Source organism: Thermobia domestica, chromosome 1, assembly GCF_964235325.1.
Source record: "Thermobia domestica chromosome 1, izTheDome1.hap1.1, whole genome shotgun sequence".
NCBI lineage: Eukaryota > Metazoa > Arthropoda > Insecta > Zygentoma > Lepismatidae > Thermobia > Thermobia domestica.
This window is the reverse complement of record NC_137454.1, coordinates 129103155-129120346: the sequence shown is the minus strand read 5'-3', so window position 1 is coordinate 129120346 and position 17192 is coordinate 129103155. Positions and strand designations below refer to the sequence as shown.

General features: G+C 33.3%; 1 protein-coding gene across 6 annotated transcripts in view; it reads right to left on the bottom strand.

The window, feature by feature from the left end:
* Window positions 1-17192, bottom strand: part of LOC145689187 (structural maintenance of chromosomes protein 3-like) — a 137671-nt gene that overhangs the window by 100936 nt on the left and 19543 nt on the right. For 5 of the 6 annotated variants that reach the window (XM_081763327.1, XM_081763332.1, XM_081763322.1 and 2 more), the window contains 2 exons: window positions 15176-15334; window positions 181-292 (listed from right to left, as the gene is read on the bottom strand). In XM_081763327.1, coding sequence (XP_081619453.1) covers window positions 181-292; window positions 15176-15334 — 271 coding nt within the window. Of the gene's footprint in view, window positions 1-180; window positions 293-8779; window positions 10384-15175; window positions 15335-17192 lie in introns of those variants that run through there. The other variant, XM_081763344.1, reaches the window with a different exon arrangement.

Genomic DNA, 17192 nt, shown 5'->3' with positions numbered 1-17192 from the left:
GAACGCATTACAGTGGTTCGAATCCCATCTTAAACTGTAGTCCATATCTTATATAGCTTTGGTGCTGAAAAAGGAATGCAAGACCAATAAACAACAACAATAATAAATAACTCACTGTAAAAATAGTTTATCTATCAATAAAACCATTTAGTAGAAAATCTCAATGATATTCCGTTGTACCTTTTAATATTGCTTTGGATTCCTCACGTCGCTCATCATAAACTTTTGTACCAGCTATTTCTCGCAGCAGCTTTAGTCGTTCGGAATCTGCAGCAACAGCCAGTTGATTGATCTGAGAAAATATTGGCATCAGTACAATTTAACAATAAAGAAAATCTAATCATCAATTTAAATTCTCATGATTATGCTTTATAGGCAAAGGATACAATAATTGAAGGAATAATAACTGATATGAAAGTGAAATACACATAAGAACGACACTTGCTTGCCATGACACACATACATACATACTTGTTTATGTGAATAAATTCTGCCAAGCACGCAAATTGAAACTGAACAAATTTGTTAATTGTATTATACTGTTTTGTATTTATTTTCATTCTTTCTCATACATATCGTTCACAGATAAAAATATGACTTAGACATATCATAATACACAGGTTTTTGCACTTAAAATTTTGTATACAATGTTGGGTAATAAAGCTTAATAAATAAGAACTCAATATTTCACTATTGTAGTTTGTATATAGAACTACCAATTATAAACTACATCATGTTAATTACATATGGCTTGATTTCACTCCGCAGCTTCGAAGACTTCTACAGACTATTCCAAACTTTCTTGCTCTTTTAAGTCAGATAACAACAGTGAACTAGTGTATCAAAATTCGAGTGCAAGGAAGACAAGATCAATAATTTAATTTCCAACACTTGAAATGTGTTTTCATAATATTCTTTAAGAACAGATGTCCGGAGCGAAGTATCTCTAAAAGAAAAGGAAGTTTCAGATATGTATGCCGTTTTGCATACAGAATACTGCCATATGAAATACCTAATTTAATATCAAAAGATTAAACATTTGCAGTATAACTTGCACTCATTAACTAGGCAATGCAAAGCAAATGCAATAAAAGAATAATAAAGAACAGATATTAAACAATTCGATACAAGTCATGCCATTTAAACTGACAATAAATTGTTAAAAAATAAAATCAAACATATGAAACATTAAGGTCATATTTCGTGGAGATGTCATGGCCTTGATTTGTTAGAGAAAAAGTAGTCATGAATTACAGAACTGGAACGGACATCAAATTGGTCCATTACAAAATTTACTATTGCAGATTTCAAATGATAAGCGGCATGGCCTTGAGTTGGCTTCACGCGGCGTCCAATTGACTTTGAGCGGTGTTGACAATTCGCGACAAGCAGTCCTGCACGCTGACTTCTCGCGCTTCCATGAATCCTGACAATACCAGAGGCGCTTATTAGAAATATTGTATCAACACATCAACTGCTCACTTTACGAAGTAGAGAAAAAGAATTACGAACACATACGTGAAAACTACATTTTTTTTATGTCAACTGGTTATTAAGATACACGCTTTTAAAGGTTTCCATATAAAACAATTAGTAAAACGAGCGATGAGTCCCGCGTCTAATTTCGAGTGGATTTTCTTCAATTTGGAAATAGAACTCAACTTTTATTACAGAATAATCATGGTGTAACCAGCAGGTTGTTGTAGGGGAACATTACTTTCAGGGGGAGGAAAGCTTTTCACACATTTAAAAGAGAACAAATGATCTCTTTCAGAATATGAAAGCATTTTAACTCACCATACATACTATACACATGTTATATTTTCACGATGCTACCTTATCAAAAGACGGATCTTGACAGTACTGAGTTGAAAACCGGATTGTAGATGAATCAATAACCTATTCATAAGAAAACAAATGCTGTTTATAGCAGTCTGTTTATCTGACTTTGTATTTATATGGGTTAAAATAGTAAAGGAAAAAAAAACTCGAAAAAATATCAACTCAGATATTATTATGCAATAATCTAATAGAGTTCATACGGTGTGCTCCCAGTTAGGGAAATGAGAATATAAAGCATATGGTAAATTTTAGTTGTTTTAATTAGGTACAGAAACCGAATTGATGATGTTTGATTTTTTTTTAAATTTTCATATTTTATTATAAACGTCCCTCATTTGCATTAACTATTAAATAAGTTTATTAAACACATACCACGGACCTCATTTTGGAGTTGGAAATAGTTTGGAAAGACAGGGCCCCCTTTTCCCCCGTGGCTACACGCCTTTGGAATCTGATTCATTTTTATATATATATATATATATATATATATATATATATCGGGTGTTGCAAAATAAGTGTTACAACTCTTGGGAGGTGACTCCTGCCACTGAGACAAGAAAAAAAGTTCTCTTCAACTTTCGGCTATCGGACATAGTTTCAGATCTACAAGGTGCCGAAAGCGTGGGAAAATGACTTTCGGACGCCAATAGTTCAGAAACTATCCAACATAAAGAGCGCGGGTAAAAAATTCACTGAAGAAGTCATACCTGCTATATTGAATTTTGCATGTTTCATAATCCTACCGTGCACGCGCAAGGGATTCCCCAAAGGAACATAAGGAGTCCCGGATAATCTGCCAAATGAAACTTGGTCTAAATGGATATGAATTCATAGGCTTTCTACCAGATAACAATAATTCGTTTGTATTAAGTCGATATCTGGAACAAATACAAAATGGCGGACATCTTCATGCCGTTGTGTGTGATTGCATAATCGCCAGGTACGGATGCTGGCCAACAGTGATGTTCTGAGTATTAATTTCCAATAATATTCCTTCACCAATAATATTCCTTCAAACCGATGCAATATGATGTGCACTGTTGCATACCAATAAGGATGCAACAACTGAGGCCAAGTTCAAATTGTACAATTGGATTCACAAAGAAACTGGGTAAACTAAATGAATGTCACTAGTGGGATCGCGTGATCGATATTGAAATGTGGCCAATGTGTGTGTTGATATCATCATGTAGCTAATGAACAAATGTCAACATGTCCCACTACTGCTGGGACATCGTCCCACGTGCGAAAAATAGGAAAATAACTACTCGGGTTTTGAATCTGAGGCCGTGGGCTCCCAGTAGGATTGGAAACTGCGACCACGCGAGCAAAAGCAAGCGCTCTAGCCCTGAGGTTCGAAGGAGCCTCACTTTCTCTGTATTCATTTCTTTGAGGAGTACCCACGTTGTTTGGCAAGCCCTCTTGTACAGCCTCCCGACATACTTGTGTGTTTCATTTTGTTACTTTTACTGCACAGTTGTAAACAATCAGAGCTTTAAGACGTTTCTTTCTATTTCTCATGTCGTTTTATTTTCCATATGTATGGTGTTCCAGCTGTAGTGTTAAATGTGCCAAATCGGTTCATTTTCGTCTTTGTCTTGGCATGTATACTGTGTGTAAGGTACGAATTTCTGAAGGTATTTTCCTATATTTAGAGTACGTCATATGTCTCAGAAGACGTGGGACATGATACAAGTTTGTTACTTTTACACTCTATCAGAATTTGAACCATGCAATAAGAGTGTGTCGACTTTTCATATTTGTCGACTGTGGGACAATATCCCAAACAAAGAGGGACATTGATACAATTGTGTTTTAGTTACGTTCTACCAAAAGGTGCACCAGATGTAATAGCAGAATGTACAACGTTATTTTCCTAGTTTTCGCATGTGAGACGGTGTCCCAGCAGTAGTGCGACATGTTGACATTTATCCATTAGCTACATGTTAATATCAACGCACACATTAGCCAAATTTCAATATCGATCATGCGATCCCACTAGTGACATTCCTTTAGTTTATCCAGTTTCTTTGTGAGTCCAATTGTACAATTTGAACTTGGCCTCAGTTGTTGCATCCTTATTGGTATGCAACCGTGCACATCATATTGCATCGGTTTGAAGGAATATTATTGGTGAATTGGCAATGGCTTTCATGTTCTTGACGCTAATCCTTACATTTCGGTCGCTTGGAACTCATGTTTACTGAGTATGAGTGCATTTCTGGGCATTTTTCGTTAAGTGTTTCCACACATGTAAATCACCCTGCTTCATCTGTTATGCTCTACCGACACTCCAGATGTCTTTCTAGAGCATTTGAGTACAAATTCGCTACAATTAATACTCAGAACATCACTGTTGGCCAGCATCCGTACCTGGCGATTATGCAACCACACACAACGGACATGAAGATATCCGCCATTTTGTATTTGTTCCAGATATCGACTTAATACAAACGAATTATTGTTATCTGGTAGAAAGCCTATGAATTCATATCCATTTAGACCAAGTTTCATTTGGCAGATTACCCGGGACTCCTTATGTTCCTTTGGGGAATCCCTTGCGCGTGCACGGTAGGATTATGAAACATGCAAAATTCAATATAGCAGGTATGACTTCTTCAGTGAATTTTTTACCCGCGCTCTTTATGTTGGATAGTTTCTGAACTATTGGCGTCCGAAAGTCATTTTCCCACGCTTTCGGCACCTTGTAGATCTGAAACTATGTCCGATAGCCGAAAGTTGAAGAGAACTTTTTTTCTTGTCTCAGTGGCAGGAGTCACCTCCCAAGAGTTGTAACACTTATTTTGCAACACCCGATATATATATATATATATAATATGCCTAACATCGTAAGAACAAAGTATGGGAAGTTCGTAATATTGTTTTGAAATTTACTTCGGGATAAATTCTTCCTTATTCGACAGAAAAAACGCAGTATGTTTTTTTTTTCCTTCACGTTTCACTACCTTACATATATGCGACCACTTATTCCTTCTTTCCTCCTCCAGCAGGGATTCAAAAGCACCAGGCGTCTGAATGGTGTCGTAAATTACCGTAACCCAAAACAAACTCGATCATATGGACTTGCTTACGAATCAGACGGATTGTTTTTGTGTGACCTAGACCAAGCCCAAGAATGTTATTTGTTTTGAAAACTGAGAAGGAAACAAAGGTGCTAGTTGTGTTGGAACGTAACTTCTCTTCTAGCATAAACAGAATTCATCAGTGTCTGGGTTGCTTTCTTTCGTGGTAGTTCGTTTCTTCTCCAAAATTATAGTTGACAATGTCTTTAAGCAAACCGAGTACAAGTGCGGAGCTTTCTTTTAAAAAATAAAAATAAAAAATAAAGTGCTACGAAATCAGGCTCGAAGAATTATTTTTTGTTTACATTTTTTTTATTATTTTTTTTTAAGCACATGATAATAAATTTACAAGACTCAGATTTAGACAATGACGAAATATTAACTGACATAAACGATAGTGAAAGTAGTGTTGAAGACGAGTGTTTAGCATATCCACTGGAAAACTTAATAAGTAAGTATTTTAATTGCTATATATACTTCTAGGATGCACAGTCAAAATTCTTGAGTTTGATGGAATAGTATATTTACATTGTGAATAATGTTGCCAATGTATGTGTCATAATCTCAACTGGAGGAAGAGCGAGTCCAGGAGTCCGTGATCCGGCAACACCGCGCGGAATATCGCGCACCATTGGCTATTGCCCGTGATGCTTTACATCTGAAACACACAGTAGTGCTTCCGGTTTCAATACTCATTTTATAGAGCAAAAACTGTAAGATATATCGATAAGGGGCTTTTATTCATCTGTTAATCGAAAGTGGTGAAAATTTCCGATTTCTAGTTACAACACTGATCTCATAATAGATAAAACGGAAATATTCATTCATTCTTTTATTCATCCATTTCGTACATTAGTGGTCAGAGACCAGTACATAGGACTTGTCAAATAATATGCAAGACATTTCAATATAATTGATATTACATTAATTTACAAACTATCACCCAAGTATTCATTAAAGTCATAATACATTTTGTTACATAAAAAATTGAACAATTCATGTTTGAATTTCAGTATGCTTCTGATATCCTTAAAGTAAGTCGGGAGCTTATTATACAACTTAGTGGACATAGGAAGAACACTTCTTTTGGCGCATGCATAGTTTTGGTATGAGGTGAATGTATTATTCTTTTGTCGTGTGTTGTATGAATGCACATCGTTAACATGAAGAAAACTGCTTTTATTTCTCTTTCTCTCCTAGGTAACTTTATATTCGTAACTCTTTATTACATTAACATGACGAGTCGGAGTAAGAAACAACGTCTTAATACATCCTACGTTCTGCTGCTCGACATAATCAACTTTCAGCGTATTATAATGATGAATACAAGCTTCGGTGACAAAACAACTGTTTATTTATCGAAAATAAATTATGTATGTTAAAAGGAGTTTCAATGTATAGTTGAAGTTATCAGAAGACGATGCATTAGTGACTAGCAGGGTTTAAGCTTAAGCTTATTTAAAGAGACATATTTGTATAAGTACACATAAGCGTTGTATAAGTACCTCGTCAGATACGTTATCACAACTGTTCGTTCAGTCCACGCTTAATTTTGTCACATAGCTTGTGATTGATTAATAATTTTGATGTATTCACTTGATTACTGTCTCCAATCATTACTTTTCAATCCCTTACAAATAGATAGGACAACCAGTTTTTGATATAGATTCAGTATCGCAAGAATGTGTTTCACATCTGATTTTAATCCTTTATTGCAATCGAAAGTGATAAGACATCAATTAGCATTTCAGGTTGAAATATTAATGCCCATAATACAAGAGCAATAAGAGATAGTGTGTAATGTCAATTCAGCGTCCAAAGAACAGGTTCTATTTTTGATCTTATCCCTCTATTCAAGTAGTTATAGATGTACTACTTCAAATTTAAGTATTAAATTCGCAAAGTTGGGAAGTCTACCATAGTTTCACATTGTGAAAGGAAATTCACTTTTATATACACAAGTGCTACGAGCCCAACAAAGCTACGTAACATTGAGTTTCATTTTTTCGTGAGCGAATAAAATATAACGTGATGTTAACCGTTTCCTAATGTTATCTGGTTGTGGACCTTTGACACGTTATGGGTGGTCAAGTAACTTAACAAGTATTTCATCAATTTCAATGTCTGTCGACTTCCATCTTCCCGCACGTACGTATATTTTCTTTTTCTTTTCTTTCTTTCTTCAGATACTCGCGAGATGGTTTTTGTCTTTCAAATTTCTGACTAGTAGATTTATTCTAGCCACACAATTGCCCCCACGCAAAAGATTAACGTGAGTTCTCAACTTTTCTAGCAATCTAAACAGCAAGTAGGCAGTAGGTATGCCAGATTGTGACAATGCTCACTTACAAAACACGTGTTAGATTGATCATTAAAACCACTGGTGCATTAAAATATTCGCCTAAATCTGTACAGAAGTAAACAAGATATTGCAATTCATAAAAAAACAATATGTCAAAAAAATGTAAAGGAATTTCTAGTTTCACATTCCTTTACGCCCTAAGGCTAAAAGAGAAAGACGAATAATGAAAGTAAATGATTATGAAATAATGATGAAATGAAAATATAAGAGGCAACGGGAGAACCTCAAGAAAACCCACAAGCATGATGTTGTCCACCACAAACACATAGTCTGGAGTCGAACTTCGGAACTCTCGCACTAAAAGTGAGGATGATAAATGATTGGTAAAAGGACAATGTATACACCCATACTATGAGTGGGGTTTGAACTAGCAAAAGAAGAATCTTGCAATTGTCAGCTTAATGCATTAAACCGCTCAATCATAACAGTATGCTATATAGCTCTTGAGTCTCCTTGAATTTGGAAATGCATTTTTCACCTTCAATAAAAAATTATTAAGTTCCTTTAATGTGTTTAGTGTAACTTATCGCCTCTGAATAAAATTTGATAAATGATTGTCAGGAACACTACATTCTTCTGGTTTCAGATGGCATCTTTTGCCTCGAAATCGATTAAAAAAAAAAAAAAAAAAATCTGACATATATCGTATACTTCAACGCGAAATTTATGGTTCTCTAATCATCACGCTGTACAGAGTAATAAGAATATACGTAATCATTTAATTTACATTGACGGTTTCCGAGTAGCTGAATAATAAGAATGTTAACTTTCGATAGGACGAATTTGGATTCCAATCCGGGTGAACCAATAGATGGTTTGATCTACAGGTAGACACACAGAATGCTACTTTAAAAATTTCAACACTTTAAATATAAAATCAAATAAAACCAACATCAAATTCGTTATCAATTTAACAAACACATTACATTAATAGAAACTGAAGCAATTTATTAAAATCAAAAGAACCAATAACATAAGCATAATGAGAATCTAAGAATGACATTTAAATGTAATCAAATGAAGGAAACATGGATACAATAATAGGAAATTAATTATCTTACGAAGATTTCAATAGTAAAATCTACAAATCTACATTTAAAATTACAAGTGCTTAAGCATTTACCTTTTTTTTCGCTAAGAAATCTTAAAGAGCAATTAAATTAAAAAGAAGAAATTTATTACCAAACTTCAAAAATCATTTAGGGGGAAAAAATATGTACATAATGAATCTTCATTTAAAGGACATGAAAGAAAGTTATCTTTAAGTCATAAAGTTTAAAGGAATTCAAAATTTTGAGAAAATCATGAAATAAATGAATAAATCAAAAACTTGATAAGCAAAAATGATTTCTATTTGAAAAAAAAAAAAAAAAAAAAAGCGAACTTTCAAAAAAAAAAAAAAAATATTCCTTGATAATATTGGGAAATCAACACAAAATCTCGATTTAAAACTACAGAACCTGTGTAGAATTACGAAAATGAATATACTTACCTAAATGCTGGAAAGCCAAATATGTGTTTCCTCAGTAATCTAAGTTACGTGTTCTCTTTCTGCTTGTCAAATTAAATCTCCTGGTGATTCTGATTTGCGCGTATAAATCGCGAATGAAACAATACAATAATCGCGTGGGCATGATATATGTAACACATAAAACGCTATGTTTACAAGATTATATAACAAATAGAAATGAAAAACTGAAATCTTACAGTTTTACATTCTACTACGGTTACGTCCTACGCTAACGGAGACGGATGATTAATGAAAATTAATGATTATGAAAGAAATTGATGGAATGAGAAACGTGAGAGCTCCGAGAAAACCCATGGACACGTTACTGTCCATCACATATATACATGCCCTGGAATCGAATCAAGAACCCTTAGCACTAGAGACGAGCACTCGAGCATTGAGCCACCATGATGCTCGTCATAGAACCGAAAAACTGCTACTACATATTATTAACAACTGCATCTAAAAAGAGCAGGCAGGAAGATATGGAGAGGTGCAGATACAGGATCATGGAAAAATAATCATTGGAATAAAATACAAAAATATCACTACTGATTTAGAATTACGAATTTCTCTTACCATTGTTTTACTTATATATTTCCACTGATTTAGAACAATGATAATCTCTTATCTCACTTGTTTTACTCATGTATTTCCTTAAGAGAATTCACTACTGACTTATATTTACGAAATTCTCTTATCTCTTTTATTCTACTTACGTAATTCCTACACTGAATTCATTAGTGACTTATAATTAGAAAATTCTCTTATCTCACATTTATTTTACTTACTCCCTACCAAATTCATGGTTACAAGTATGAAGATAGTGACACTCAATAATAATGTGACTATTTTTACCAAGAATATCACCTGAATGAGGACAATATTCGCCTATATACATCCAGCATTACTTCCTAGTGTTTTAATTATGCTATTCTTATTTTTGAAACATTGAAGTTTACTTTTGACGTATATTTTTGAACGAGTTTGTTACTAATATTGAAAGAAAATTCATTACTGATGTCTAATTTGAAACATTATGTTTCAATCACATATATACACTTCATTACTGAAGCCAGTGGAAAATGGGATTCACTAAACGGTATTCGCTGGATGTTTTAACGAAAGGATGACTTGAGAGTGCACAATGAAAGTACATTTAAAGATTTAGGGAACAGGGTATAAGGTATACTGATACAGGGAAATTTTGCATGATTGAAGCAAATAAATTTCCAAACTGATTCAAAAAATACGTAGCATAATCAGATTACAGTCGGCATTATTACGTCAAGGTTGCGGGGAAAAAAATAGCCCAAAACCATTACGGATGTTATCACAATCCGAAAATGGACAATGTACGGAACAACGCAAGAAAAGAAATGTACACTGACACTACACGAACACTGATACGGTACGAAACACAAAAATATACGCGTCACAATCGAAACAAGAGCTGACTGGGTGCGATGTACTGAATATGACACGTCAACAGACACTGATTCAGTACGGACACTCATAACGTTCAGCGCGAAATAACGAATAAAAATTAAAACTGACGCATGCTAATATGGCGCGCTATATCGAACTTAATGCGAATATTCTTCTTCAGGAAATAGAAAAATGTCATATTCGTGGTCAGGCACTGAAATGACTTCGATCCTACTTATCGAACAGGTGGCGATTAGTAGTAACGTCATCTGAAAATACAAAAACGTATGTAAAAAAAAAAAAAAAAAAAAAAAGGAAGAGTATTGGATTTTCTCTTAAACATTAACAGTTTTTTGCTTGCGTTCCATAAACTCAATGCGGTCCATAAGCTTTTATCCACACAATGGAACGACATATTAGCACTAGAGCATGCCAAAATTAGACCTTTTATAACATTAAATATGTGGATATCTATGTGCAAAACTCAATTATTAAGCTTTATTAATAAATTAAATTAAATTAATATCCCTATGCATTTAGTATCCTACGACCGAAATGTTGATTTAAATGTAACAGAACTGCATAATGCACAGGTTTCTCAAGCCGCATTAAGGAAGTATCTACTACAATGGAAATGAAATCGATATTTTAAAACTTTTATACAAAAACAAGTAAAAAGAACAAATATTGTCAAGACCTCACATGCTGATTTTCCGTGTATTTGTACAGGGTTTGGCACAAAACCTGACTGTTTTCAAATTGAAATCGAAATTAGATTAATTATTTTACATATGATATTTAATTTCCAATTTGAACTCTTTTACTTCCAATTTGAACTATAGCTCAATGTGTTTTGCTTTCAACAATTAGTTGAAACACAACGCACCTCTCTTAATTAAAATTACAATTTTACATTTTTTTTTTTTTTTTACATGTTTTCTCCATGTATAAAAGCCGTATTCACCAATGGCGTAATTGAAAGCTTTGTTTTTTTCTTTTATTTTCCTTTCTTTTTTATTTTATTTCATTTTTTTTTCAGATCAATTCTGCATAGATCCGAGTGCTGAGGTTGATTGTGATATTGTAGCCAGCTCAAATCAGCATCAATCAAAAAAGCCAGCTTAAGCATTGGTCAGCAGAACGTCGAGCATTCAACGTGTACACTTTTTTTTTTTTTTTAAGCCAGTGATTGTTAATCAGCGTGCATTTCGCTGGCAATTCAACGTCTATCGGAATCACAGTATTGTAATTGTAATATTCTGGATTACGAACTTTTGGGGAAAAGTTGCGCCAAGAAAAAGAGACATTCAAAAAAAAAAAAACGCACTATTCGAACTCCAGTAAATACTGAAGAAATCATCTGAAAAATTTAGTTTTCAAAAATTAGGGGTCATATGTTTCATAACTAACTGTTGAAAGCACAACATTTTGAGTTGTAGTTCAAATAGGAAATAAAAGATCATGTGTAAAATAATTAGTCTGATCGCAGTTTCGATTAGAAAACTGTTACCTTTTTCTGCTGTATCATTTTATCATTGAGATCTTGGAGGAAAATTGAAAAATCACAAACATCAAGATACATGATATAAAAAAAAGAAAAAAAAAAGAAAAGGGAAGGAAGGAAGAAAAATAAATATAAACTGACAATAATATAGTGATCACACTCTTCCCGTCCAAGGTAATTTACAATATATTACCAAATATTTAAAAAAAAAAAAAAGAAAATAAATTTTTAAAAAACTGTCTCAATATATACTATTAAAAACGAAAACATATTTACGAAAAGACTGCTTTTTACACTTATCCAGAAGAATGCAAAAGTAGATGTACATATACAGTTAAAATCATAATGACGAGCTATAATTATCAGATAAAGTTCTTACGAAAGAGCTCTCTTGGAGCTAAATGGTTAGAGTTCGTTTCTTTCGTGAGGACTACCTACGTTCGACCCCTGGTGAATATATGGGATTAGGATTTCAAGTTAAATTGTAGATTCACAACTCATATACCCTGTGCTGAAACGGGATGTTAAATACCAAAATAACAAAACATGAAAAACATAATATTTTGCCTTGTCAAGTGACTTAAAAAACAATCAATAAAACGGATGTATTTAATATAATAATTGAAATTTACTCGATTTTGCAGTGTTTATAAATTGAAATAAAATCAATTAAAACAATTTCTAATTTTCATTACTTTTATATACACAAATGTAGAATTTTTTGATCGTTTTACACACTATGAAGGAGAACAGAGTTCTTTTTATTGATGTACCTCACAATTAACAATTAGTACTGATGGAAACATTTAAAAACAAACAAACATAAAATATTGTCTAAACAAGCGGGAAACTACAGAGAGCATTAAGGGAGGCAATATTTTTTCTTTTTTTTTTTTTTTCTTTCTTTAATTTAACCCATCTATATTTCAATATAACATTTTTGTTTTTACCTTTTAATCTGTTGCATTCCAATCGATTTATTTCATAGGATAAATACCTTAGACCGGATAATCGAATTATAAAAACTAATTGGCTAAGTCATTAGATTAACCAATTACATTAGTAATTCGAACATAAAGATAAATTTATACGAAATGCAATATACAGATTACAGGGTGTTTCAAAAGTCCCCTGACATAGGGTAACTCTGCTATTATTAGAGTTACAACAAAATGTTAGAGGGAAAACCGTCTCCAAATATGATGTTTTCAATCTAAAATGAAGGATTTAAATCGGACAAACCGTTTGGGCTGTACACTCTTTATGCGCCCAATGTTAAATGAAAATGCAACATTGCTATTAATAGAGGGGCTTGGAGAGGAGAGAGCAGGGTGGGAGGTGGATAAATTTTGTAAGAGTATGGTGAATGCGGGCATGTTTGAAATGGGGGTTGGCTATGGACACGTTAATATAAAAGACAGTAACTTCATTCACTTATGTTGTGGGTCCAGGTAAACGGCAACGTTGCATTTTCATTTAACATTAGGCGCATAAAGAGTGTACAGGCCAAACGGCTCGTCCGATTAAAAAAAAAAAAAAAAATCCTTCACTTTAGATTGAAAACATCATATTTGTAGAAGGTTTTCTCTCATATTTTGTTGTAACTCTGATAATAACAGACTTACCGTCAGGGGACTTTTGAGACACGCTGTAGGAAATATATAAAACGAAATACATCAACGAAAATTAAAGAGCAAAATAACCCGATGCAAAATAACCGAACATCTATCTAGACTGTTATAACATTACAATATACTAATTCACATGACATTAACTATACAAAAATATTTTAATTCAATAGAAATATAGAAAATTTAATTCTGATGTCTTTAGTTTTTAAATTAAGAACTCGGGATTAAATTTGAAAGGACGTCAACTGGACTAGGCTGGGTCAAATTCTGTTCAGAGTTATTTTCCAAATATAGGAAGAGTCCTATCATTACCGAATCTGGCAACTCTGAAACCAAGTAGCATGGCCATACTACTTAGAGAAGAATATAGAAGACGAAGTGTCCGTGAAAATTGGCCTTTTCGAAAGTACCTACATGTAGAATAGATTCTATTTCTTCCCCCTTTCATTATTTTAAAAATATAAATACAAACTCATACATGTTCGAAACGTAATTGGTTATACTACATACGTAAATACACGAATGCAAGGAAAATATAATAATTATGACTAGGGGCACGAGTCTTTCGCACTAATAATTTGAAAATTTCGCGTTTCGTTTTTCATATTTCGCGTTTTGTCGCATTTTCTAAATAAAGTTTCGTATATAGTAGCTTTTGTGGAAAAGAATTCCCTGACATTTTTACAATTGTTTCTTTTATTCATAGTTCACTATAAAAATAAACCATTAATTATCTTAAAACAAAATACACTGAATATTTCACTTGACAATGTCGATTTCATTTATAGAAAATTATATTTTTTCAAACCAAACTGAGGAATATCAGTAACTAAACTTACTATGGTTAGAAAAGTTTTGCTGTCTTCTGAAAACACATATGCACAAGTTACATTTAAGCATTAAACATAAGCATGTTACATATTTCCACATTTTCCTCCTTCATTGTTGTACGTTTGTCACTTATCATCAGTTCAGACTTGGAAAAATATCTCTCACAATTGACATTGCTTGTTGGAAGCCACATATATGTAACTGCATTTACAACAAACTTCAAACAATCATCACTTCGGAACTCCTGCGATGGTGATAGCTAACGGACATGTTCTCTATAGTCGTGTCCTAATTACCCAAAGTGCACAGTTCATGCCACGTTCTACCGTAAGCTAGCGTTTTAAAATAACGAAAACGTATTTTTAAAATTTCGCGTTATATCGTGTATTGTTAGAAACTTCTCGCAATTTCGCGTTTTATCGCGCAACGGAAACCAATGAAAATACACATACAATATCATAAAACGTTAAGACACTGAAAATTACTTAATTCTGACGCATTTCGTTTTATCGCGCATTGCGAAAAACTCGTGCCTCTAATTATGACTTATCAATTGTTCGTAAAATTAAAAAAGAAGAAGAAGAAGAAGAAGAAGAGAGAGAGAGAGAGAGAGAGAGTGAACTCTAATTTGGATTTTGATAGTTTCATCAAGAACTGTTAAACTTACAGAGGTATCCAAGACAAAGAATTAAAACTTGTATAAGTATATATTCATTTTTAGCTAGCAATTGAAGAGGTGAGGAAGACAGAAGAGTGATCAACTTCGAAAGTTTCACTGTATTTGATGTTTCGTCATTTCAATTTTTCGTTTGGTTATCAAAGAAATTCAATATCATTGTGCATATTATATGCTCGTAACATATAACTAGAATTCTATAAAATTATTTCATGCCGTAACTTCGTAACTGTTCGTAAGTGTATTGCTACAATTCCTTAAATTAATAACGATTCAGCGTACTCAATGTACGTATGAAACATTTTTACCTTGCCCTGTTTAACAATGTAATAAGGATTTGATCTGGAGAAGCCTGCGGACTCCAGTAAGTTCATTACATCTGTTCGAGGAACGATCTTCTTATTCAAAAAGTATTGGTCCTTCTTGAGCCCAATAGTTCGCCGAAGGTAAACTTCTTCCTTATCAATCTGGAAAACAAGAAAATGTGATTCCAACATGGTATAATATAATTTTGATTTTTTTTAAAGCCTTTTTTTTCTTTTATAGTAGAGAAATGCCCCATAATAAATAACTTCCCAATGTTTTTCGTTTTTAATATACATTTAATTTTTTACAACTTGATCACAATACAGTAAAATAAACAGCCTAAAGTTCTGAAGAAAGAACTGAGCTGCCGATTCATAACAAAATAACACGATGCATTAAAATCTATAGTATAAAATAACACGAACAAATAAAAGAGAAAAACTTTACAATATATGATCAAGTAAATACTCTTAGGGAGCATTAAGAAGTACAGTAACTATGAATTTGAAAGTTATCATTTCTTAAACACAGATCAACTATGAATTTTTTACTATAACATATTTATATTAATGCATGTGTTCTAAATATAAATTTTATGACTAAACAAATTAGGAAATTACAGAGGAATAGTTTGAATCTAAGACGAACAAGAGCATTAATGATGCTATGTGCCTAACAATTTCTAAGAAAGGAATGGAAGGTTTTCGAGTAGTGACATGGAAAAACCGAATGAAAGTTCTAAATCAAATTGGAATAGAATGAAAAGATCGAGGACTCATAAAGTCTGTATCTGAAACAACAAATAAGAGTCAGAATTGAAAGATGAAATGACACAAAAGGATTGATGTCTTTCACTATTTGGAAGAAACTTTATTCAGGAGAAATAGTAAATAATATTTTTACTAGGGAAGATTATTCCGGTAGATGGGTTAAGTGTATGCGCTTCATTAATCACATGGTTGTTATTGAGGCATCTGAGAAAAAAAATGTAATAGAAAATAATAGTGAAAGATAAGAGAAAGAGAAGCTGGGGACTGCAATTAATAGACAATAATCAAGAGAGCAATTCTTACACCAAAACCACGATAATACCGGAGAACCATGCATGGAAACTAACTTGAGGCAAGTGGCCTGTCAGTGATAACGGAATACTTATGATGGTGGTGTGCTTTATTATTGCAAAACACAGACCAATAAAAAGAATAATCTGGTTTTGATTAACTTTGGTTTTAAAACATTAATAATGTTGTAATGGCAACAAAGTAAGTAGCCTACATAGTTCCTTCCGAAATTTGATATTAATAACACTCTAGAAATATTAATTGTTTATTTGTTGTAGTTTAATGGGGACGTCAGAAGCGAAGCTACTTGTCCTCGTTATGATAAGGCCAATGGCTAATACATGTTCCATATTAAAAATTCAAAATAAAATATCTAAAAACGCGTGATTCTCACCTAACCACAGCCAACGGAATTCTCACCTAGCAAACTATCCGTATAACACATATTGAAATCAGGGTACTTCTCTAGTAACGTTCCGAACTCTCGTTAGAATCCCTGATGATGTGTTCTGTTTGGGGTGTGATGACAAGCGAACGTCGAGCCTTGGTGGATTCAACAACCACAGTTGAACAGCACAAAATTTAACAAAAAGATGGTCATACAATTTCATTCGTAGTGAGATTCTCATAAGCACGCATGTACTATGGCCGTAGCACGAGGATGTGCTGCTCATCGGTCATAAATCAGGCCAACATGCATCGGAAAGCGGAAGGGGTACTCAGAAATACAACTCACATGGGCTGTATACTTTCTGAGAAGTTTCGCACGACGATAGGCTAACGATGTTCTAGAAATATAAACAACAGCAAACTTGTGAATCAGAGTTGAGGGTATTACATCTGAGACACCGTATGTACCTTTGAATTTTGATAAACAACAATATGTTTGATGGAGCTCCTCTCTATCTTAGTGCTTTCAATGAACGTGTTTGCAAGATTAAACTTGGTTGGAATACAA